At 52.0% G+C, this 25,542-nt stretch overlaps 1 protein-coding gene across 2 annotated transcripts in view; it reads left to right on the top strand.

Annotated features, from left to right (window-relative positions):
- Window positions 1-25,542, top strand: part of afg2a (AFG2 AAA ATPase homolog A) — an 82,821-nt gene that overhangs the window by 56,452 nt on the left and 827 nt on the right. Inside the window, exons 15-16 of one of the 2 annotated variants that reach the window (XM_029252423.1) lie at window positions 11,549-11,713; window positions 18,533-19,713. In XM_029252423.1, the coding sequence (XP_029108256.1) occupies window positions 11,549-11,713; window positions 18,533-18,643 (276 nt within the window). In that variant the 3' untranslated portion in view covers window positions 18,644-19,713. Of the gene's footprint in view, window positions 1-11,548; window positions 11,714-18,532; window positions 19,714-25,542 lie in introns of those variants that run through there. The other variant, XM_029252422.1, reaches the window with a different exon arrangement.

The raw sequence follows: 25,542 nt of genomic DNA, 5'->3' as shown, positions 1-25,542 counted from the left end.
CCGGACATCCCTCTTCGGGTGCCCTGGCGATGTACGGGGGAAACGAGGCAAAGACAATTGTCGAAAGGAAGTTTTTACGTTAACGGAGCATGGACTCAGTGTTCACTTAGGCAAGGCACAGCCTAATGGAGCGGCGCCAGCAACCCATGATGTGGAAGGACCCCCGTGGCACATTGCCTCGTTGGCTCCGCGCTGTCGCCCCGGAGGGGTTAGAGGTCACAGCGTTTCGGAATGATTCGAGTGTGGCAGGCCAAACGTGAGACGAGATGGCTGTTTATCACCGCGAACCTTAATCTACTCGGAGCGGTCCTGGAGCGGTCATCAGCATCGCCGCTGCAACTTGGAGCCGCCGTCTCCGGAGCTACACTGACAGCTTTGGCACCAGTCGAAAACACTAATGTTCCCCATGTGAACACGCTCATTACTTTTGGAAATGGATCCGCTAAATTTCAATATAAAATCTTTTTTTTCCTGTTTATAAATTTAAAAAAGTTGAAAATCAAAACATAATTTTAGATTAAATCACCCGTAATGAAATCGGAGGACAGACTTGTACAGGCGGTGTGTGTAAAAATGGACTTAGGAAAAGTTTTATTCATTTGTGAATAGTCAATAACCACTGTATGCTTTTTCCCCCCCAAAGCAACTTACAGTGTAAATCTTTCTACAATTATTTACCTATTTATACAGCTGGGTAATTTTTTCATGAGAGCAATTTTAGGGTTAGTCCCTTGCTCAGGGGTACTACAGCTGGGGAGTGAGATTTGAACCTGCAACCTTTGGGTCCAAAGGCAGCAGCTCTGATCGCTACGGTACCAGCCGTCCGTGTCCTGTTGGGTGCCATTTGTTGTATGTAGGGTTGTGGTGGTCGAGAGCTTACTGTCGAAGCATAGGGTGTTAGGTTTGGTACATTCGGGATTGGGCTCTAGTTTATCGCAGGTCAATCTCTCTCTGTCTCTCACACACACACACACACACACACACACACACACACACACACACACTATGGGACATTTAGAGTCACCAGTTCTCTTAAAACATGGGACTGCGGGAGGAAACCAGGGCACATGCGAACTCCACACAGACTGGGCTGGATTTAAACACACATGTAAACCCACAGTCCAGCAGCTGTGAGGTATCGGTGCTACTGTTGCCCCAGGAAAATATTATGTTTACTTTGTGTTTATCCGGTTCTACCACTTTATGTCGCTTGGTGTGTGAATGAAGCGCTTGCGGTCACTTGTCTTTCTTAGAGGTACAACAGCAGGGTCCCTCTGGGAATGTGACATCGCAGCCTTCGAGCTCCAGGTTTGTTTCCTTAACCGCCACTTTACCGATTTGTTAAGGCTGAAAAGCGTTTCGTTGAGCAGCGAAATTGATGTGCTGGTTTATGGGGTGGAAAAAAATGCAAGAAGATTAATGATCGCATCATAAAAAAACACAGTACTGCAAAAGGATGATCTCGGCATGGATGTGATGAGGCAACTCCGGCTAAAACCCTGCTCCCTCCGCACGCGCGCGCACGCACGCTACAGAGTTCAGTCCGGCCGTGGACGTGTCCCAGCAGCCCCAGAACGCCCTCCGCTGGGCCCCGCGGCTCTCCTCTCGGGCCCCCTGTTCCGACACATCCTGATGTCTGCGGGGGAACTTCCTTCCTCTCTCCTTTTTAATTTTAATACCTGCCTGTCATCTCCCGGCCCACCCCCACCCCTTCGCCTGCCTCTGCAGCGCATCCCGTAATTACCGCAGCAAAGCCCTTTCATTTCGCATCCTGACAATTATCTGCGCTGCACACATTCAAATTGCTTCCAGTGAGCGGAGGGACGCTCCGGGCCCCGGCTGCGGTCTCGGGGGGCGGGGGGGGGCCGCAGCGATCCGACCTCTTTGTGCGCGCGTCCTGGAAACGGATAAAATAAATGGGAAAGCGCGTTGGAGCGAGCGCTGGAGCGAGCGCTGGAGCACCTTGTGTTGCCCCTTGTTTGCATTCGGGGCGGCGCTGCTGTTGCCTGTTCGGAGACGCCAAATGCCCACGTATGAGTGCGGCGTCTGGGGGAGGGGGGGTCGCCGAAGGGCAACTTCGAGCGAGAGGCAGGGGTGCCCTGTATGTGACCCCGGCGCCGTGCGAGGGCGGCGTGCCGCTTCCACGGCCCCGACACGCTTGTGGCTTTGGCCTCCGATTCGGCACTTGGACCGGAGACTCAGCTTTTAGCCTTAGACGCTTTTCAAATGCTTAATTTATTTCATTTTTTTTTCCTTCCCGCTTGGAAGCGTCCCATTGGAAGAGGGCTCCACATGTGGAGTTCTGGATGGGGAGCTGCCCTGGGGGGAGTGGTGGGATGAGGGGGCTGCTGATGGCGGGGCTGCATGCAGGTGTACTTTCTCACCGCTCTGAAGGTACCAGCTGCTGTCCTGCTGGCTGGACCCCGGTGCTTCGTAGTGCCGTTACTGTGGTGCATTGGAACAGGACCCAAAGTGTCCAGCAGGCTGCGCAGTGGTTAGCGCTGCCGCCTTGCATCCAAAGGACCAGGGTTTGAATCCCACATCTACTGTAGTTCCCTTGATCCAGGTACTTACTCTGAATGGATGTAGTGAATATTACCCTGCTGTGTGAATGAGTACATTGCTGTAAGTACGCGCGCACACACAGTCTGAAACCGCTTGTCCCAAGTGAGGTCGCGGCGAGCCAGAGCCTAACCCGGCAATGCAGGGCGTAAGGCTGGAGTTGGAGGGGACACACCCAGGACGGGACGCCAGTCCGTCGCAAGGCACCCCAAGCGGGACTCGAACCCCATACCCACCGGAGAGCAGGCCTCGGCCTATCCCTCTGCGCCCCCCCATATTGCCATAAGTAGCTTAACGCTATTAGTCACTTTTGCAGAAAATGTCAGCAAAATAAAGGGAAACAAAGTTAGGAGATGCTCCACATGTTAAAACGTTCTCCACTTTCCGCTGGCACAGGGTTAGCTGTTGGTGCCACTTCTCTCCAAAGCCAGGTGTGCTGCCGCTGCCCCCTGTCTCAGCCGTGATGCCCCTCTGCGGTGGGTTCGGAAGGGGTGGGGAAACCGATCGGTGCGGCCGGGTCTGCGGAACTGATCTTCCGATCCCCGGTATGTGAAAGGGAACCCTTGTCTGTGTTTGCCGAGTGTGGAAGGCTTGGCACTGTCGGCAAGGTGTGTCCAGCCTGTGATCTGCGATCGGTATCCCCCTCACGGGGGGTGCAGACACAGCTGGTGTATTAGTGGCCCGTTCCGGGGGCGGGGGGCGGTTTTTCAGTTGCTTACAAGTTCTCCAGGTTACTTACACCAGTGATTCCCAAAGCCTTTTCACGACTTGAAGGACATGTCCCTGAAGGTCATGGGTTAGTCTCAAAAACAGAAATATTACTGTAATAAGGGGATTGCTTTACTTCGCTGGGAAATTATGGAGGATTATTGATGTAGTATATATTTATAAATAACGTCCCAGCTTCATAGTCGTGTGCCAGGCAGGCTGCTGAGGAGCCTCTTCTCGCCCTGAGCCGAACGCGATGATATCGACGGAGCCGTAATTTTACCGAATTTAGAGGCCCGTCCACAAAGCGAGACTCAAATTGTGCGATAAAGTGTCTTTGTCATCTAAACTTGTCTTTCACTTCACTCAGTTAAAGAACCCTTTGAAAATTATTGTGCGGTGGTAACTAACTCACTGAAAAGATATGAATAAACAAAATTATGGGGAACCACTGCCCTAGACCCCCACCTGGTATCCCTGCCCTCCAGGCAGCCCGAGCTCTTTCCAGGTGGGGGCTCCAGCTGCACCCGCCTAACAGATGTGAAAAAACACAGATCCGGCCGCTGCCCCGGGCCCCCAGTGGGCGAGGTGCCGTCCGTCAGCGGTGGGCGGTGCCTGTGGGAAAGGATGAGCTGTGCTGATCGGCGGTGCTCCTGAGGGGTATCTGTCAGCGCTCTGCCACCAGAAGCTAGTTTTACAGGTGGGGGGACCGCTTGCACGGCTCCTCCCCTTTGAGAGGGCATCCAACCCTGGTCACGCCGCCTTGAGCGGTATCCGGGTGCAGGAGGGGTCGAGGCTGAGATTGCCGAGAAGCCGTGTGTGACGCCACAGTGGAATTGAGTTGCGCAGTTGGGACCCAGTTCAATTCTGTGTGGAGCCGGTGTGTGTTTCCTCTAGGTGCTCTGGTTTCCTCCCACAGTCAAAAGATGCGTTTCAGATGGATCGGTGACTCTAATTGCCCGGAGTGTGTGTGTGTGTGTGTGTGTGTGTGTGTGTGTGTGAGTGATTGCGCTGTGATGGACCCGGAGTCCCTTCCTTGCTTCACACCCTATGTTTCCAGGGTAGGCCCTGGGTCACCGCGACCCTGCACCGGACAAGTGGTTATGCATAATGGCTCGAAGGATTAGCTCCTCTGGTGGAAGCAGACGTCAGCACTGTTTGAGGCACCTCTTCGTCCCACGCGCTCGCTCGCATTTCTTAAACGTGCTTGAGGAAGTGCTGGTAGGTGACAAAGGTGCTGTCAGACGCTTGTTCTGTCACCCAGTGTAAATCTCCGCGTTGTCCCAGCGGCATCGCGGTAAAACGCAGTTTGCCGTCTGCTCTTTTTTCCAAACTCCGTTGTTTGTCACTTTGATAGAAGTGTGCGAGTGTGAATACACCGCTGATGTGCGTCGCGCTGAGCGCCGGCTCCACTCTGTTCTTCGTCCGTGCTCATCAGTTGTGTAACGGAGCAGAGGTTCCTCAGCCTCGTGACGCCCCCCCCACCTCGAAGGGGGCGGGACAGGAAGCGCTGTGCATTAATTCCACATTTCCATTTTTTGCAGTGATTGCTGGTTGAGCATTAAAAAGAAAAGGAAGTGTGCGGCGCTGCCTGACAAAAGCCGTGCCAGCGTGCGAATAATGAGATTGCCAGGAGGGCTGCGGGCAGGCGTGGTGCAGAGCGGCAGCGCTGGAGGGTGGGGTCAGGGGTCAAGCAGCCCACCAGGACAGGGATTTGAGCAGAGTCACGGGAGCTCTGACTGCCCCAGCGTTTCACGTGCGGGGGGCAGATGCTGGAGGCTGGGTGGAGCGGAGGATGAGGAGGAGGAGGAGGAGGAAGGGAGGAAACAAAGCACTGGGGGTCTTGTGTGTTGGGAGCGTTTGAGCTGTGCACTGACTGACTGAAGCTCCGGGGGCGGGGAGGCACCTGCGTGCTGCGGGGGGGGAGACTCGTCTGGGTGGCACTTCCTGCTCCTCGGGTGGCCATTAGAATGCGTGGCGGGACGGCCTTTCATCTCCTATACGTCCAGATGCCGTCCCGCGGTGCTCTCCTCTCGGGCCCACGGCAGCGGAGGCCCCGCCCACCACGGGCTGCAGCCGCAGGCTCCCCGGATTAACCCCTTGTTGTCCTGTTACGCATTATGGGGGGGGGGGACCAACCCAGCTTCCATTCATCAAAGTTTTCCCACAAAGACAGAGTTATTAGGGGCAGAGTGTTAATTTCCCATCAGTGTTTACTCTTTGTTTTGCCATATTTGTTTTGTCAGTTTCATAGTGAGACGCTCTTTAGGAGCAGCACATTTGGCCTTCGAACCATTAATCACTACCGAAGCAGCAGCAAGCGAGTGAGGACAGACTGGGGGGGGGGGGGGCTGAGTGGTCCGACCTTGGTGCCTGCCTGTGTGTGTGTGTGTGTGTGTGTGTGTGTGTGTGTTTCTGTGTGTGCGCGTGCGTCTCCGGCCTCCCTCACTCAACCTCCTTGTAATTTGCTTGTCACACAGAGGGCTGTTGGCACGGAGCCAGACTCCACGATGGCTGTCTGTGTGCGGGGGGGGTTTAAATGTGTGCACCCAGAGCCCCCCCCCATCCTCCCCAAACCCTGATCAGGCTGGGCCTCCTTCACTGGACTTCCGCTCACTAATTGAAATAGGGGACCGGGCTCTTTGTGAGGCAGTTTACTGAAAGCATTTCCTGTGTTCACAGACTGGGGGGGGAATTAAGGGCGACGGGAGGGGAGGGGGAGGCAGTAAAAAAAAAAAAAAAAAAATTCCTGACATTTCTTTTGTCCTGGCAGCAGCGGTGCCCCAGCTCCATGCCTGCTGAGGGCCCTGTTCCGCAACGGGCCACCGCGCTAATGGGACCTGACGGACTGTGGAAAGCAGGGATGGGGGATGAGGAGGGGGGGGGTCACGAGCGCGGACGACTCGCAGGAAACGCCTCTTCGTAAAGCAAACACATGCCCCTTTTATGGCGGGGTTTTATTGCTTTATTTCGGGGGTCCGGAATTTCAACATCACTCTGGCCAATTTCCTCTCCTTTTCCGCGCCTCCCCGGGTCGCGGGTTTACATGCATGCGGAGCGCGTGTCTTTATTCACCCGTGTAAACAGTCTGAGCTGTAATAGGATGGGATGGGGCTCCTTAAGAAGAGCCCTGCAGTGATTGGGGGGGGTCTCGCCATGGTGCGCCGTGGTCCCGTTCCTGCGCGCTGGGTGACTGAGGAGGAGACGCGAACTGAGCCTCCACGGCTTCCCGCGGCGGCACAGCTCTGCTCTTGAAGGAGCACCGGCGTGCGTGACCTTGCACCCGACGTTTATAAAAGCCGCGTGACGCGCTCCTCGTTCGGAGCGAGAACGCGTCTTCGTTGGCGCCGACGCCCGTAATAATTCGCAATAGCGAATACGTGCACATCCTGTGTTTCGTACAAGTGCAGGAAACGCCCAGTTACGGGTCGCGGATCGTGTAGCGCTTGCTGTTGTCACCTTGGAGGTCCTGGGTTCGAATTCCAGTCCTTCCCCAGTACCCTTGATTAAGGTACCTATCCTGAATTTATGCAGTAAGATTTACCCAGCGTAGGGGGGCACGGTGGCGCAGTGGGTTGAACCGGGTCCTGCTCTCCGGCGGGTCTGGGGTTCACGTCCTACTTGGGGTGCCTTGCAACGGTCTGGCGTCCCGTCCTGGATGTGTCCCCTCTCTCTCCAGCCTTACGCCCCGTGTTGCCGGGTTAGGCTCTGGCTCCCCGCGACCCCGTATGGGACAAGCAGGTCAGAAAGTGTGTGTGATTTACCCAGCTGGATATAGGGGTCAGCTGATGGGGAGGACAGTGTCACATGAAAGAATAAATAATAATAATAATAAAAAAGTAACTGAAGGAGAGTGTTGTACAGCCAGTATCCCTGCAAACATCTCACGAAGTTACCTGCTTTATAAATATAATACTAATAATAATAACCAAGTAATTGTGGACAAAGGGGTTGGTGTAATAATAAACTGTATGGCGTTATGATGGTGAATGCGTTGCTATGATGGTTGATGGTGGTTAGTACGAGCAAAGACCTCCTAATGCCCTTCACCATCCAGCATGTTCTTCTGCTGCGCCGTGCGCCTCGTCGCCGACTGGGAGCTTCGTTGGCGGCCCAGCAAAATCAGGCCGAGGTCCCACGGAGGTCCGGTGCACGGTCTCGGAGGTGATGGATCCCTGCCGATCTGACCAGGCAGTCCTCGCTCAGCGACACGTTCAGGCCGGGTGGGGACCCGCGGACCGTGTCCCTCTAAGAGCAGGAGCTTTGTTCGCCGGAGGTGCGGTAAACGCGGTGACGGCCGTTAAAAAGCAGCGTCCTCGGTTACCTTTGCGGCTCCAGCCCGGCCCAGCGGAGAGGCGCGCGGAGAAGGCCAGGCCGACGCGTGGCGCGGGAGAGCACGATGGGACACGGAAAGAAAGGGCCGTTTACACAGAGCCTTAATTCCAGACATTGCGCTTGCTTTGAAAAGGCTCTCTGTGCACCATCACGGGTGCGATGGGTCGAGAAACTGCGTCACGGAGCGCGCCTCCCCCCCCCGGAGGTCAGACTCCCGGCATTTTTACTGCAGCGCCTGTGCGTGAATATTCGCCAATAACGACCTCTCTTTCGATCGGACCGACTGACAAAATGCGGATGAGCCCCCCCCCCCCCAAACCCCCCAACGTTCTGGCAGCGGTTCGCACTCTCAGGAACGCACTCTTCACTTCTGTTTGTACATGTTCGGAGCCCGTGTGGATTTTCGCGGCCCGTGCACGTTGCGAAATGGGAGCCGCGTGTTTTATGAATTGGCGATTGACAACAATGCGTCGCCGGGTAAAACATTCTTGTGCCTATAGCAGAAAACAAGTAATTATATCCGTTTTGGTGGCTGCCAGCTGTGTGGTATTTTTCCACACCCCGAACTGTCTCCTGGGCTGCGCTTCGCTCGCGCTGCTCTCTCACGCGCACTGGAAGCGGTGGCGTCGGGAAGACACGTTCTCCTCTCGCTGCAGGGTTCTACGGCCCCTTAATAAATTCCCCACGGATTGTCGGGACAGCAGGCGGAGTAGTGGTCAGAGCCCTCACCTTGCATTCCTGCTGCAGTACCCTTGATCGGGCTATTTATCTCGAGTTGATGCGGTAAAAATGACCCTGCTGTGTAAATGGGTAAATCTCTGGACGTAGCTTAATGTACAAACCTAACGCCGCAAGTTCCCCTGTAGAAAAGGGTCAGATTAATCAATAATAATAATAATAATAATTATAAAGGTTAAGTAACATTTGGAGAAAGTGGCCAGTCGAAGAACAGCCGCGTACAGTCAGTCCCACAATGTCTTCTCTGTCCTCTGCGCACAAGTGTCCTCCCTGCAGGCCGGTCCATCCGTGCAGCTGCCGCCGCCCCTCCCCCGCTGCCGCTCTGCCGTTTCAGGTGGAATGGGGCGGTTATAAAAGCGGCCGTCAACGCTGGCTCGACTTGCCAAGCCAAGTATTTAGGTTGGAAGTCCTACCTCCTGAACAGCTTGAAAACAGGAAGTATCTCTGCGAGGTGATGAATGGCTCTGCTTTGCGAAGAGGAAGAATAGGCTTTGCCCCGGGCCAATGAAATGAGTTCTGCAGTCGTTCTCCGTCTTAGGGGTTTGCAGGCAGGTGTGTGTGTGTGTGTGTGTGTGTGTGTGTGTGTGTGTGTCACGTGGTCACATGTATTGATTCCAGCGTGACTCCCGTTTGCTCGAGAATGTGTGTAAGATTGGATGTCCGAAAGCAACGCTGCACAACGTGGGATTCCATGCGAATATCCCCCCAAGACAAAATCTCCCGTGTCACGTCTCCGAATTAGGTAGTTCTGGGAATATATACATGCATTTCTTAATATTTATTCGTTTTACTTATCTGACATGGTGGCTCCAGCGGATGACGCTGGTGCCGCGCGACTCGTAGGCCGTGGGTTCAGACGTGGGTTTGGATCTCAGTCGGCGTGCGTGGCGTTTCCGTGTTTAAGTGGGTTTCCTCCCGCAGTGCAGAAACGTGTTTCGGGTGGATTAGGGAGACCGGATTGCCCGCGGTGCACGTGTGAGGGAACGAGCGTGTGTGACTGAACTGTGATGGACTGGCGTCCAGTCCAGGGTGTACCTTGCCTCGCGCCTCGCACTGCCAGGATGGACCCTGAACCACGACAACTGCCCTGGGAAAGCACTTATCGATGATGTACGGAGGCTGCGTCTTATGTGTTATATATGCGTTGGCTTTACATAAGCAGCTCTCGCTGCGTGAAGAACGAGCCTGGGCACATAGCATTGTTTCTGGAAGGATCTCCACCTTTCTAAGAAGGCCTGTGCAATTACAGGCTCCCGTGTGATTAATGTGAACAGGAGGATTACCCCAAAGCCCCGCTCAGAGCTCCTCTCACCTCGGTTCTCAGTCAGCAATATGCGCGGCCCCCGGGGTTGCAGGCCGCGGTTGGCGCTTGTCGGTAAATTACCATATCTTTTTAGAATCATGTTTCAGGTTCTTGTGATTTGCTCCGTATCGCAAAACCGGGAAGAGAAAAAGTTGCGGCTCCGCGTTTGGTGATGGAGCGCAAGTGGCAGCCGACCCTCCTAACAAAAACATCAGAATGTTCCCAGAATAATCCCTGTTCCCTGGTTTGTTTATCGAATGTGACACCGTTCGGAGGCTGGAAATGCACGGCGGTGTGCGGTTTTTCCGCACGCATATGGGGCCGTTCGATAAGCGGGAAAATATGCGGCGGGTCGCGGGGTTTGTCGCCGTATCTGTCACGCGCACGTCCAGCGAGAGCCGCACGGGAAGTGTCCCCGGCGCGCCAAGCCGTGGAACCGCGCCCGCCCCGTAGCTCCGCGGTGACAGACCGTTCGTCGGTGGCGACAACACTGATGGAAAGGGCACGTTCTCATGTCACCCTGGCTCTGTTTTTCAAAGACCGCACGCTGCGCCGCATGTATCGTTTCGGAAACGGTGGTTTTTTTCCTTTTAAAACTTTCTACTGTCATCTCATGTTTTCAGGGATTTAGTTTTGCTGGAATGTGGGAGATGTTTTTTTTTGCATTTGGCCTTGGCCTCATTCGTCCTCTTCAGTACAGCGGAGAGCTTCCGTACCTCTTTAATGGGTGACCCTAATCCAAGTCCTCGACAAGGAGGACAGAAAAAAGTTTTTTTACTTCTCGGTCTTTGCTCTGATGTAATTGAACAAAGTACCCTTGTCCCTCAGAGCTGCTGGATCCCTGCCATTTTTCAATACGGGTCTCAAAACCCATCTGAAACTGTTGTGAATTAGTCCCTCACCACCTGTTAATTTTTTCCAACCTATTGTCCTCTTCATGTGACACTTCTATAGGTAGTTCCAGGAGTGTGTGCGCTATGACAACAGCTGTATGAAACAAACACGCTGTGTTTTGGTGATTGTGTGTGTGTCTCTAAGCCCTCTGTCGTTTACTCTGAGTTGTGTGTCACTTTGGAGAAAAGTGTGCGTTAAACGCATGAATGTAAATGTAAAAAAAAGAGAAAAAGTTCTGCGTATCTGCATCGTATCGACATCGTAGCTCTAAGCACGGGAAGCACAGCCCATCTGTAACGGTGAAAAACATTTTTCCCCTACAAATGATTCCATTCTGCCATGTTTCCTTTTCCTCCTGAAAAAAGGGCAGAATCCGCCACCCCCTTCCAGGGGGGACTGCTATTAGGATTAGTTCTGGATACTTAAATAGCACCTCTCAAGCCCTAGAAGGCAAAGCCTTCCTGAAGATGTCTGCTGCAGAGTGACAATGGTATAAACAAACATCAAAGCAGCAGCGTACCCTCTGCCCTCCCCGCCGAGGAACGACTTCCCCCGATACCTGCGGCTTACCTCTGATCCGCGCAGATGGTCGACTCGCCCGTGTCAAGACTTCGAAACGGCCCGTCCCCGACAGACGAACGCGGCCGAGGGCATTCCCGCCACTCGGGCGGGGCCGCCTCCGGCAGCGCGCCGATCTCCGGCTTACGAAAGAAAAAAAAGGAGCCGTGGTCCTGCGGCGCGGTCCTGCGGCGTGGACCTGGACGCTCGCCTCCGATGAGGACAAAGGCAGCGGCAGGTTCCCACGTCGCCCCGGCGGTGTCGGCACAGTATTGTTTGGGGAAGGAGCTACGTTCTCCTGTTGGATTAATGTGAGCAGGAGGACGGTTCACGAGTCCCCTGGTCTCGATAACCAAACTCGGTTTATCAGAAACACCTGGAATCGTTGCATCTCGATGCCACTGAGCCTCGATCCTGAGAAGGTAAAAGTCCATCTTTTTGTCCCCCCAGGCCCTGATGCGCCCCGGCCGTCTCGACCGCATCATCTACGTCCCGCTGCCGGATGCCGGCACGCGACGGGAGGTCTTCCGGCTCCAGTTCCGTGGCATGCCCGTGGCCGAGGACGTGTCGCTCGACGACCTGGTGCTCCGGACAGACAAGTATTCGGGGGCTGAGGTGAGATGATCGGGGATCGTAGCCGCTGGCGCTGCTGCCCCCTTCCTTCTGGAAAATCATCCCCTACGTTCCAAAAGCATCGTCCCTTGAAGAATGTAAATCAGTGAACAAACAGCTATTTGACATACCATACTAGAGCATGTCACTGGTGGTCTCAATTTTGTGTTCTTTTAGCGGTCCTTTGTGCCCAGAGAAGAGCGGTAGCTGAGCGCTTGGTGCAAGGGGGCATTTCATGTGGAAATATTAACTACCCCCTCACTTCGTCTATTGTCATTCAGATTCTGTGAGGACCGTTCACTTTTCTGTGCTCTGAAGCTGAGATGAAAAGCAGGGTAAATCGGGATAAAACGTTACATTTACATTGAAACGAGCTGTGTGCGGCAGATCCGGAGCAAGGAAATGGACAATGTCGGCATTTTAAAATTACAAGAGAAAATTCCCGAAGACGGGGCACAGCTGGTAGCGTAATGGTTGGAGCCGATGCCTTTGGATCCAAAGGTCACAGGTTCAAGTCTCGCCTCCAGCTGTAGAACCCCTGAGCAAGATAGTTACCCTAAATTGCTCCAGTAAAATCACCCAGCTGTGTAAATGGGTAAGTAGATGTAAATAACTTAACATTGTAAGTCGCTTCGTTTTAAAAGCATCAGATAAAGAAATAAATGTACAGAAGAAATAAAAAAAAAATGGAGAAAATGATAGAGTAGGATAAATGATGAGAGGGTAGAAAAAGGGAACACACAGGTGTGTTCTGTATGAGCTGTAAGCGTTAATCCTTCGAGGTGACTGTTTGCTGATCGTTCTGTGGTGTGTGTGTGTGTTCCGTGTGTGAGGAACGGAGCTGCCCGGGTGTCCGAATGCGTGAGCAGCAAAAGGCGGAGCTTCACACCTTCCGGTTTGTTTCTGCTCGGCTCCACCTCATCGTTGCGACAGCACAGCCCACGCGAGAACATGTTACAGGGATCATGGGTTGTAATGTGGCGCACAGGGTGTGTGATCTGAGATACGCACCGCGTGGACACGTGTCGTTGGGCCCCTTATCGTAAACAGGCGCTCTGGAGGCAGCAAATGGCTCGCCGTCGCTCTCCCAGCGCCACCTCCGTAAGGTGTGAGGGTCAGATCCCTTCGGCACCTTCTCACCCTGATCGTCGGGCAGCAGGCCAAATTCCTGAGAACCGAAGAAAAAACAAACCCTGAGAAGTAAAAACGCCATAGAGCTTATGACCGTTTTGCACGAGCATGATGTTTATCTTCTGTAGAATGCCCCGTGACCCCACCCTGATGAGTCCTACATCGTCCCACATCATCCGCCCCTTCGGTCGCTCGTCGTCGTCACTCTTCTCGGTCTCCTCGCTCAGGGTTCCTCACTTTTTATAATGATCATTAACTGTGCGAAGGTCCTGCAGTGAAATGCTCTTTTAATCTTTTATTTACTCGTTTCTTTATGGACACACGGAAAGCTATCAGTTTCATTCCTTGTTAAGCCGACTTGTGTGCAGAGAATATTGGAAGACTCTACGACGAGTTTAACGGGCGGTAATATTGTTGAAATATTACTTCTTCCGTGAAAGGTGATGTTAGGTCACGTAAACTGAATAATGCAGCAATTACTTTCTGTGACTATTTAACATACTAGTATTGTGCAGGTAATGCTTGCTTGGAGAAGCTCCGTTTACCGCGTCCTAAGCTTTGTTATGGGATGGAAGGATGGGAGCCAGAGGACGGGAAGACTGACGATTAAACAGGAGTATCGGGCACCTCATGTGTTTACAGGGACATTGGTGACTGACAGGATCACCGGGTGGCATTGTGGTTAGAGCCATCAACGGGCCCGGGTTCAGTCCTGCCTCCTGCTGTAGTACGCTTGATCGAGGTACTTACCCTGAATCGATACAGTAAAAATTACCCAGCTCTCTAAATGAGTAAGGCATTACAAGTAACTTAATAAACAAGCTGAAAATTGTTTTGGCACTATACAAGTTCTCAGTGTGCTTGAAAGACGTCAAAATCCGTTTACGACCAGCGTGCTCACCGGCCGCTCTGCGACCGTCGAGTACCACCGCAGCATCTGTGCGACCCCAATAGCCCACCCTCCCCTTCCTGGGACCGGATCCGTCACTATCGCGTGTCGCCAACCTCCCGGGGTGCTTCCGGGAGCGCGTCACCTTGCAGCGGGGGCGTCTACCCATCTGCTGACCTGTTATCTCCGATGGGAACGGGGGCCGCGGGCCGACGGGCTCCTCCGGCTCACGCGAGCGGTTGGAGTGGCGGAAGAGCCGAGCCTTTGTGAGGTCTGTGCCGCCTCGTTGCCTTAAACGTCGCTTATCTCCGCACATCGGACACCTGCACACTTCATTTCCGAATGCCTTTCTGCGCAGGAGTCCGTCATGCCGCAGGAACAGAGAATCGCTCCCTGAAGTGCAGCTTGACGTTAGGAATGGCGACATTCAGCACCGCGACTCCATGAACGACACGCAAAGCGCACATGAAGTTACATGAACCGTGCTTCATTTTGCCTCGTGCGAGTTCATGATGTTCATTCCGTTTTTATTTATTGGCTTATTTAGTAAAAAAAAATACATTTCATTTTTAGGGTTGATGTAATTATTAGGATCAAAACTGTTGATTTGTGAGGTTTCTGAAACGTTCTTTGACTTATTTGGACCAGCAGGAGGTGGGATTGAATCCCAGTCCCTTTGCCTACTGTACTTACCGTGAATTGACGCAGTAAAAGTCGCTGGTCTGTATAAATGAGTAAATAACTGTGAGTAGCTTAATGTATAAACGTAACGTTGTAAGTTGCTTTGAAAAGGACATCCTATTAACATGCTCATTATTGGTTCTCACATGCGGGCATTTCTCCATTTACAAGTCACTTTATCCCAAATTTCGGTATAGCGGCTCTTGCGTTATATATAGATGTTTTCCAGTGTTTTAGTGATCTTTGGGGAAACTAGTTTGGGGTTTCGGATTGGCTGGGAACACATTGTTATTTTTCCCATTTAAAATGGAAAATAGGTTCTCGCCATCTGAAAAATGTGACGTGCACAGTTTTTCTGGAACGGATTATTCGCGTAAATCATGGAATTCCTGCATCGATACATTTTCAGTGCGTAGTTAATATTACAGTTTGAAGGTGACATTAACTGGATCTTGGTTTACAGCCGTATCGGATTCGGGACGTCAATGAAATCCGTGTTCGGCTCGGAGAAGAGCTGCCGCGCTCCGTCCAAGAAGCAGCCAGACCCTCGTGTTTGTTCTGGCCCTGCACCCCCTGGCGGCCGCACGCGCGGGTGGGGCGCACCCCTCCACCCTTAGCGCTGCTCTATATCCATCCCCACGTTAGCGGGAAGCACTCGCGCAAGGAGGGTGCGGTAAATCTCGCCCTTCTCCTCTTGAGATCGGAAGGGCTTTCGGAGAGCCGGAGGCGCGGTACGACGCCAGAGCACCGGCCCTGCGAAAAGGCGCACGCCTTCGTGCCACGCGATGCAGGACCGAGGGGACGCTCTGCAGAACTTATTCTAACACGCTTCGTTTTATACAGGGCCTTGAAAAGCGTCTTCTCTCTTGGATAATGGTACTTGATTACACGTTTGAAATATTGCAGTTGTCTTTCATGTTTGTGGATGTATTCACAGTTTCTCTGTGTGCTCTTGCTGCTGCTGCTGCTGCTGTCAGTAGTCCGCAAAATGCAGCTCCTTTGTGTGCTCTCAAGGGCTTCTGCACATAGCCATCCGGACAGCGGGCGGCCTAGCGGTTAAGTCCCTCACCTTGCACTCACGGCGCCTGGATTCGAATCCACCCTCCTGCTGCAGTACCCTTAATGAAGGCGCTTACCTCGAATGGGTACAGCGAAAGTGATCCAGCTGCGTAACGGGTAAATCACTGCTGTGGTGACATTGTAAGTCCCTCCGGAAAAGCGCCAGGTGAATGAATGAATAAAAAAAGAGTAAGGATGCTACCGGCTGGCTCTCGGTTTGCCCTCCAGCGCTCCCATCAGCCACCGGGGCTTCCTGAGGCGGCCCACCTAAATAGAGGCCCCAAGTGGAAGCATGCTCAGCTGGGAGCGAAGGGGATCGGCTGACAGGTCCTCAGGAGATTTCCCAGGGTGGAAACTTTAATTGCGTTCTTCAGGACTTCGCTTTGTCTTCCCCTCGGGGCCACAAGCCCTTTCAAAGCGACTTTTGCTCCGCGTGGACCGGGCCCCGTTGTGACATCTGGCTTCCCGAGTCAGATCTCCTTCCCCCCATCTGTCCAAAGCGCAACATCCGATACCGTAATTGCGATGTGTTGTCGTGAGGAACTGTAGCTCGTGGGGACGACGCACCGTCTCGTTTTCCGCCTCGTGATCAGGCCCTGACAGGAGTAGCGACAGGACTGATGGAGTGGCGTGCAGAGCGGGTGCCCCACGCTGACACATGGCGTTCGCGGCTGACATTTCTGACGGCGAACGTGATCGCTGGCTCCGGGCACGGTGCGGCTCACCGTGGTTTCGCAACAGCGCGACGCACGGGGCTCCCTCAAACGCGCTTCCTGAAGGATTCTGGGCGTTCCACGGCACAGTCGAAGGACGAGGTGGCAGCAGTCCAAACATCCACGCAGCGGAAACGTTTGCCGTTTGTGTCTGTCCGCCTCGGGAAGTGGTGGCTTTCGGGGATGGTCCGCTCCAATGGGCCCAGCAATCCTGCGGCAACCGTCGGTGTTCTTCTCACTTCTTCACCAGTCCGAAGGGAACTGTGTACAAGTGCAGTTCCTCCATGCCAGAAAGGCTGACAGATGCTGGTCGGTAAAGGGGGTCATGGTCTCCCCGGGAGTGTAAATCTGACACTTAGAGAACCGGACACTGCTTGGAAAATGCGCACAATGGTCACTAACCGCACATGTGGGACAGCAGGGAGCGTGCTGGGTAAGGTCCTCGCTTTCGATCCCCGATCTCCTTGTTGCACCCTTGGTCAAGGTTCTTAGCCTGAACTCAAACAGTTAAAATTACCCAGCTGAATAAAAGGGTTTAGTGTAAAAACTCGTCGCTGTAAATGACTCTGGAGAAAAGTGTCCGAAAAATAGATAAAAGGAAGTAATTGAAAGTTAACCCTGTCGGTCTTTCTGTATCTCAGCTTAATAGGCCTCATGTAAATCAGAGCAGATTTACTGCCCGGACTTTCTGAGCACTGTAATGTGAGAATATCTGTCTCGCTGTCACATGAAAAATTTATTTTTGGAAAACGATCTGCCTTTTTTGTTTTAAATCTCTGCAGCAGTTTTTAAGACCAGGAAGGTCAGGTTTCATGCGTGTTCTTAACCATCTGGATGATGAGCCTTAAGTGAATTTGAAGTCCTCCCCCCCCCCCTTTTTTTTTTTTTTTGCTGCTTGAGTGTGAATATATTCTTTTAAAGGAAATCACTGCGTTTATCTTCTGTTTTATGATTTTGTCCACTGTGATTTTACATTTATTCATTTAGCTGACACTTTTCTCCATTGTAACTTACAATGTTAATCTATTTACAGTTATTTACCCATTTATACAGCTGGTTAATTTTACCTTAGCGATTTAGAGTAAGTACCTTGCTAACGGGTACTATAGCCAGGGATGAGATTTGAACCTGTCACCTTGGGCAGCTCTACCCTCAACACAACCAGCTGTCCATTTTGTTCATTATCGTTTTGAGCAGAAATTTTGATATTTGTATGTCGTATGCTGTTGTTCTGGACAGCCATAAATTGCAAATTAGTCCTCATCTCCAGGTTGTTCACACCGACACCAAATGTTGCTTTAAAAACAGATTAGCACCCAGGGGTAGTGAACACAGGTGTTAATTTGGGGGGTGGGGGCTCGGGCATCCAGGGTCCATTTCCTCCTCCTCAAAAGGTCAACAGGGTCATTTGATAATCTCCATGCAGTAAAGGTTGAGCGATCGGAGGATGGGAGGTGGACAGCGTGCCTGAGAAGTTTGTGGAAAAACACAACGATGAAAAAAGGAGATCTTTACATCAGGGACTCGTTTGGACTTTCATTCCAGAATAATAATCATAATAATAATAACGATAATAATAATAAACGCACTGGGGCTTGCAGATGAGGGACACCCCCGATTTTCACAATCATTTTGGCGCTGGCAGTGGCGCACCGGCGCTCGTGTTTTGGGAAGCGTAAGAGAGGAATGTAAGAAAACAGGCGATGTGTGTTAAGTCAAGTGTCCACAGATTTATGCGATGAGGAGGAAAGCCCCTGGGCTGGCGCGTGTCCCGCCAGCGGTGATGTAACACCAGCAGAGGTCAAGCTGTTTACACAGGACTTCTAGAATGTACTGAGTGCCTCCATTGTCCTGAACGATCGCCGGTCCGCCTCGCCCGGAAACCCTGGACTCGCTTCACAGCCAAAACCTGTTTAGAAAATGCGGTTATTTAGCGTCGGAGAAAAAATAGAGCACAATGGCATAGGTATTGTCGTGTTTTTCCTCTTCCAAGACAAACTGTTCTCTCCCCGCACCTGGTGTTTTCTTTCCCTTCGATTCGGTTCATTTCTCTGGTGCTATTTTAGTGATGGGTTTAAGTAAAAGTCATCCTGCGGAATGTTTGTTAAACTCACTGTGCAGGTGGCATTGTGGCACAGCAGGTAGCGCTGGTGCCTCGCCGGTCTTGGGCTGTGGGTTCGGACACGGCTCAGTCTGTGCGGAGTTTGCATGTTCTCCCTGTGTTCATGTGGGTTTCTTGCAGGTACTCTGGTTTCCTTCTGCAGTCCAAACACCTTTGTGTGTGTCAGGTGAACTCCAATTTGCTCTTTGTGTGTGTGTGTGTGTGTGTGTGTGGTTCACCTCTGCCAGATTGGTGTCCTGTCCAGCATGTTCCTTGCCTTATACTCTCTGCCTCCAGAAAAGGACCACTGTGGCCCTGCAGTGGACAAGCAGGGATGGATGGATGGATGGACCTTGTAGTGTAAGTATGTTCTCGTAGTAGGAGAGCTGAAGTCCAGACTCCTATAACTGCTTGTTTAATGATGGTTTCACACCTTTGACTGCGAACGCACATCCTTTCCTTTGGGCAGTGATATAGCCTTTCCCAGAAACACTCGCACTTTTACCACTTCCCACCCTGCTGGGACCTCTGGCCTTTGAAGCCCTGATGGCGAGCGGAGATTGGGCGACCCGGTGACCCGCGGTTCCTTCCAGGGGGCGATCGGACGAGAGGAAGTAGCCTTGTTGATAACTGGCGAAGTGCAGGAGTAGCGGACTACTTAGATCTGCTGTGTTGCAGCCAAAGGAGTTGGTTCCAATCCCAGCTCCTACTGCATCACCCTTGATCAGTACCGTAAACTGATACAGTAATGATTACCCAGCAGTAAAAATGGGTAAATCGCTGTAGGCAGAGTAACATGAGCAAAGTGGACCGCATTTTGCAGCTAAACGCGCAGCCCACAAACTGGAATTTTCCAGAGGAAGGGGTGCGGATCCAAATTCCACCGTAGTGTGCCTGTGTCCCGGGGAGAAGGAATGCCCCGCAGTCGCTGAAGAAGCTGTCGCAGCAGCGGGCATCCCCCAGCGTGGCCAAATACGCATTTGGGGAGGGTACGACGGGGCGGGGGCCTTTTGTGCATCTAAACTAGCTTAAGGTAACGCAACACCTCCACCTCTCCCGCCGGCGCAGCCCCCGCCCCACGGCCGGCAGTTAGCGCCTCGGCACAGGACTCTTTGTCTGGCGCTCCGCACGCAGGAAGCGCACGCTCTGAGCGACACCTTGGGGAACAGCTGCCTTGTAATGAGCCTTTGTCCTGGCGTTACTTCCCCAGGTGTGTGTTTGCGCGAAGCGACTGCGCTTACACGCATTTTTGCCTCTCAGCAGTGTGTGGTGGATATTACAGCATGGTAATAGTTACTGCGGTTGTTCCCATTCTTTTTGTCCTGCATTTACGGAGAGAGAGCAGCCAATGCATCCACTGTGGTTGAGCCACCATGGGCAGGAAGAGGCCATGTCAGTGTGCGCGCACACACACACACACACACACACACACACACACACACACACGCAGCTCTCCAGCTTGATCCGGTGCGGGCATGTTTGGTAAATACGCCATCATGGACGGGGGCAGTGAGAATGCACAGCTTTCATTGCACAGATGAAGGGGTGAGGACAAACATCCCCCGGACCGGCGGCCCAGCTTTCGCCCCCCAGCCGCGCCGCAGGTGTTCCTGCTCCGCGGAAGCCCTCGGCCTGTTTGCATTCCTCCTCCGCGTTTATCTCCCTGTTCTCAGCTCCTTTTGTGCCCTGGCAATATAAACACCTTTGTGTTTCGGGTCCTGGTCGCGTTTGACCTTGTAGTATATTTTTCTGTCTCGGCGTATTTGGTTTCTGGGCTCGCTGTCCTCCTGCTTGGATCCCGGGACACCTGGTCGTGTCCAGATGAAGGACAGTGGCTTTTAAGGTTACCGGACCAAATCGTGATCGGGACACTCCTACAGGAGTCTAGAGAAACAAATTTAATCTTCATTGCGTCATTAAAATTCCAGCCTTTATTATTCGTGTACGGATTTCGTCGGACAGAAGCAAAATGACAATAATAAAACTCATCCTGGCTGCCTTGGAAGAGCTGTGCTACAGAGCACCTGAAAGCAGACGGGGTCATAAGTTGTCTTTTTCGAATGAAAGATGAATTCCTTGCATGTATCGATAACTGAAGGAAGCTGCATGTTAAATACTCTATTTATGCATTTAAGACACTTTTCTCCAGAATGAGGTAGAACCCAGAGTGAGAAAGCTGTATGTCGACAAACGGAGCTTTAGGCACAGACACGGAATCATCAAAACACAGCTCGTTTGTCTGATACCACCACGTTGCTGGTTCACGTCCCTCAAGTAGCTGCCTGTAGGAGTGACATTCATATAGCAAATAGATAGTCATAGCAGATGGTGTTGGATGGACTCTTATGTAACTGACAGGAAAGAACCAGGTCTGAAAAGAATGGGTTGAAATCCTGTCTTTTGAATTCTTGGAGGGATTCAGCAGCTCTGAGGGACGGAGGCAGTTAATTCCAGCACGTTGGAGCCAAAACTGAGCTCGTACAGACTTTGGATTTTCGAGCCCTCGTGAGCGACGCTGCCGAAATGTCAGAGGTAGAGGAGCGCAGCGCTTGCGGTGCATCTGCTCCGCTCTCTTGAACCTTTGGCCAGGAACCGGACGCGTGCAGAGCGGAAGACGCACATAGCACACGACCCATCCGCGCTCGCTTTCGGTGCGGTCCCTCGAGACGCCTTCTTTTCTCATTTCCTTTTCACCGAATAACGTTTCCCCTTTGCCGGGACTGCAGTGTATCCGCCGCCCCCGAACTCGCATGCGTCCGTGCTTGGAAGCGTGCAGGCATTTTAACAACCCCCCCCCCCCCCCCCCCCCCACCGCCTCAGCCCCGCACCCGCTGCCTGATTATCTTAAATGGGTTTCACATGGGACTGAGGTCAGGCCTTATTTCTCTTGGCATGTCCCTGTTGCTGCAGACACTTCCTCTTTGCCTTCGGAGGATGAAACATTTTATTTCTGGCCGAACCCACGCCCGCGCCCCACCGTTTGATTTATACATTATTTAATTTCCTCCAGAAAATTGGAAGCAGGGCTTTTAGGAATGGAAGTCAATATTTTTCATTTGCTTAAGAACTCTTTCAGGGCCAATGTAATCACGGGCGCGAGATGTCGGCCTGATTAGGCCGACTTTGAGCGAAAGGAGAATGTAAGTGTTTCCGTAATGCGAAGTGATGGGGGGGGGGGGCTGGACGGCGGGCCGCTGGAGACCCGCGCTGCTGCACGCCGGTGGAGGTGCGCGAGACGACGCGCGTGGCCCGTGCCGTATGCCGGCGAGTCGAGTACGAGCACCCTGCTGGTGCCAGGTCGGTAAGACCCATTGACCCGTTCTGTCACGTTTCTGCTCTTATGCTTCTTGTTATTTGTTATACTGCTATGTATTTATCCTGAGCTATCCTGAACATATTTTACTTAAGCTTTGTCAAAGGTACTAACAGCAGGGCCTTTGAACCTGCAACCTTCTGTTTACAAGCGCCCTTGTAGCTCTTTACACAAATGCTTTTAGGATACTAAGTTTTCCATTTCTTTTAATTTGGCATTCAGATAAAAATAATAATAATAAAAAAAAAACAAAAAAATTTCTGCTCAGGTGGAGAGGTAGTCTTTCCCGCAAGCGATCTAATAACTCGCACGGCTTTTCCGCTACTTTACGCGGACCGAACGCACCACGCAGGGCGAGAAATATTACTGCGAAAGCCCGCAATAAATCGCACGATTGGATTTAAAAGTCAGCGCAACTGACTCGCGGATGGAGAGAGGAACGGTCGTGACGTTCGGCCGTTCGGGTTTTCTCTCAGCGGGAGATGTGGATGTGCTGACGGTGCCCTGGTGTCGGTGAAGAACGAGAGATCGGATTTAAGCCCGATTAATTTCTGAAATTGAAATGAAAACTGGCTTTGTCATAGTCAGTTATAACAGTTCTACCGTTAATAAGCGATTGTTATTTTTGCATACGTATCATACGTAGCCTTGAACAAATTGCCACCTGCCCTGATACAAGAGTTGAGAAAGAAAGAAATACTAATTAAAAAAGTAGAAACACCTTTTTACATTTTTGTGTGGTATAACCTTGTGTTTGTTGTGTTTTCAAATACTTCTGTGTTTTTGGTTAAAAATGTAACCAGATTTGTTCTGTATTAATATTGCCATTCTGTGTGTTTACATGCATTTTCACGGAAAAGGGTATTGAATAATAAATAGGTGGAGCGTCGTTTCGGTTTAACAGCGTCAGAACTGACTATCGCTGGTGAGTTCATCTCTGTTTTTGGGTTTTTTTTTCTTTTTTCATCCCCCCCCCCCCCCCCCCCCCCCACACTGTTGATAAAAATAAACTGACGTGAGAGATTTCCTCCATCTGAACGGAATTGAGTAGTGGTTTTACCGCTGGCGAAGCACACGCGGCTGATGACGAGCTCCCCCCCCCACCCTCGCCAGATACCGCAGGAGCAGAGGAGCGCTTTCCGCCGCGCAGGGCTTGCTGGAATTGGCTCCGGGACGACAGCTCGGGGCCTGGGGCCCGGGTTCCGGCGCCCTGCGAGGAAAGGGGACGCGTGTCGTGGCCGCTTGAGAATGGGATGCGTGGGAAGTGGAATGGCACGGGCTTCCAAACGGGTCACCGTCCACGCACCGGCCGTGATGTCACCCAGCGCAGCCCTAGATCCCATCCCGCCCTGGTCCGACCCTTCTGGGGGATGCTCGCCGCAGGGACCGTTTTTGGGGTGGTCACAGCTGCCTTCCCTGCTCAGCCCAATTAAATTACCAGTCGAGAACAAAAATAAATGTGACTACCAACCTGTGGAGACGTATCATTATGGTCACACATGGCCCCCATTTTGCCCCTCTCCCTCCCCCTGTGGTTGGAAAGATGACGACGGACGATGAATCGTCTGCGCATTCGCTTCTCTTCCAACGTGTTCAGTGCCACTGCTGGTCCAGACACACCGGACTCTTGGAGACACGAGAACGGTCGGAACTGGGAAAGACCTCCGAAGACCGCAGATTCAAGGTGCGGTTCCTCTCCATCCAGATCCGTCGGGCTTCGTGTTCCCCGCGTGTCGAAATACCAAAATGTGGGTGCGGAGGGACACGTGTCGTGCAGGTGCACTCTCCTGTGTCGCAGATGCAAGGTTTCTTTCCTTGTGACTCAAGTCCCCAGTGGATGAATGGGAAGGATGACTGAAATGTTGGGCCACTTCATACTGTCTTCTGATCAAGGCACTGCCGAGTTGTTTCCTAAAGCTTGGGCAAGTAGCAGTTGGACGTGTCCCCATGGGATTTTGTACCTTCTGCAGGTGGCAGAAGTTATGATCGTGATCACTGTTATCCGGGAATGGTTGTTTCGTAGCCCTTGGTTTCAATCTGTTCCGAAGCAGCGTGCTTCAACGTGTCATTTACCTGGGTTCTTAGCTGGTGCTGCCAGGTGCTGAGCAGCTGCGCCCACGGCAGTTTGCCGCTACATCTGCTGAGGAAAGCGGAACTGCCTTCCATGGAGGGAGGAGAGGATAAGGCAGCCGTTGCGGTGAGCCTTTTTTGTGAATGACCGCCTAGAGAACCCACCTGCGTGGACCCTGCGGTTCTGGCATCCACCTTCACGACCACTCAGCTCCAGTGTGCAGCGTAGTAAATAATCCAGCTGCTAAGAGCTCAGGATGGCATGGCTCCGTTCCCTCTACCCTGGCTAATGAGGAAGGGAACGGACCCTTTAGTCCATGCTGGCACCGACAAGCTGCCCCAGTTCCAGAGGATGCATGGAACTAGTAATTATGAAAATGTATATGGTTTTTAAATAGTAATACTGCTTGTATTCCTGGTAAGCAGATCCTAGTCAAAACGGCATTAAATTTTAAAATAAGGGTTGAAAAGAGAGACATTTTGATATGGGAAAATGTTATTTCCTGTATGCCTTTGCTAGATACTTGAAACCATGTGTGCTTTTGCTGTGTTGTTGAGTTTGTGATCGTTCTTGGTCTGCCTGAGTTTTGCAGGGCTGGCGTTACAACCTGTATTTTACACTCTGTTGTACCACTCTGCGACTGCATACCTCATACTTACATATCTCCACTTAAAGACGACAAACTCGGCTCCACGGCGGATGGGAAGCCCTGAAGAAGATTAGCCTTCGTCACTTTACAGAGTCCGTGGCTCGTTTTCCAGTTGCTCGAAAGAAAGAAAAATGAGTTTCGCGACATCTGACCAACACCTGTCGCCTGCCGGCACAGCCAGGTTCGTTTAACTGCGGTACGGTCTATTCTACGCAGTGATCAGGGAACATGTCACTCCTAGCAGATCTATATAAACGTGGTTTAGTGGAACAACAGCCAACCTGGTGGGGAAGTTCAGTTTTAAGTGCTTTCTTTAGGGCAGCAGGCAGCAGGTTGCTTAATACTTAAGGACAGACCCGCAAACAAAAGGTCGCATGCCACGGTCCCGATAGGCCTGCTGTTTGTTTGAGTGAGGATTTAAAGTTTTATTTTTTAAATGAACTGTACTTACGAGTCACATATCTGCAGCCAATGTCTCTTTCTTCTAAGGTAACCCACAAATAGTATTTTCTATGAGATGTTTGTCGCTTTGGAGAGAAGCGTCTGCTAAGCGAATAAATGTAAATGTGAACCGAATGTAACAGCTGTGACCACATGGGTAAAATGTTTAGCTTTAAAGATGTAGGTAGAGCTTGCGATGAGCAACTAAAGTAAAATCACATGTTCAGACTCTTACTCTCCACGTGAGATGCTGGCGACGGGTGAGCCACTTCTCGGTTCGCGGCCGTACTCCGTTTCGGAGTCGCAAGCAACGCGAAAACTGCTCTCGTCAGCAACGTAAGCAGGCCAGCCTTTCGTATTTCTTTCGTTCAAGAAAGAAGCAAATTAACTGCATCCGCAACTGAGGCTACGGGGTTCGGGTTTTGTTCGGCGTGTTTCGGCTCCACCGGCCGTCTTTTCCGGGGATTCGGGGAAGGAGCGGCTCCGATGTTGAGCGCTGCGAAATCCTCCCCGAGGTCACCGTTTCAGAGGCGCGCTCCTCTGCGCCAGTTTGCTCCGTGCTCTTCCTTCTCTCGAGAACATCTGCTCAAGTATCACATCGCAAGCCTGCAAAACAAAACACAAGTGCGAAGTCAACCGTCACAGTAGCCGGAGAAAGAACACGTTAACAAACGCCGAATAGCACTGCGATATGCCCAGAATTGCAACCGGTGGCATGAGTTTATTTTTAGGTCCTTGCAGGTATGCGTAGGAGTGTTGTTCTAAATTGTTCTCTAATGTTTGT

The sequence above is a fragment of the Scleropages formosus genome, chromosome 5 (genome assembly GCF_900964775.1).
Source record: "Scleropages formosus chromosome 5, fSclFor1.1, whole genome shotgun sequence".
Taxonomy (NCBI): domain Eukaryota; kingdom Metazoa; phylum Chordata; class Actinopteri; order Osteoglossiformes; family Osteoglossidae; genus Scleropages; species Scleropages formosus.
This window is presented reverse-complemented; position numbering and strand designations above follow the sequence as displayed.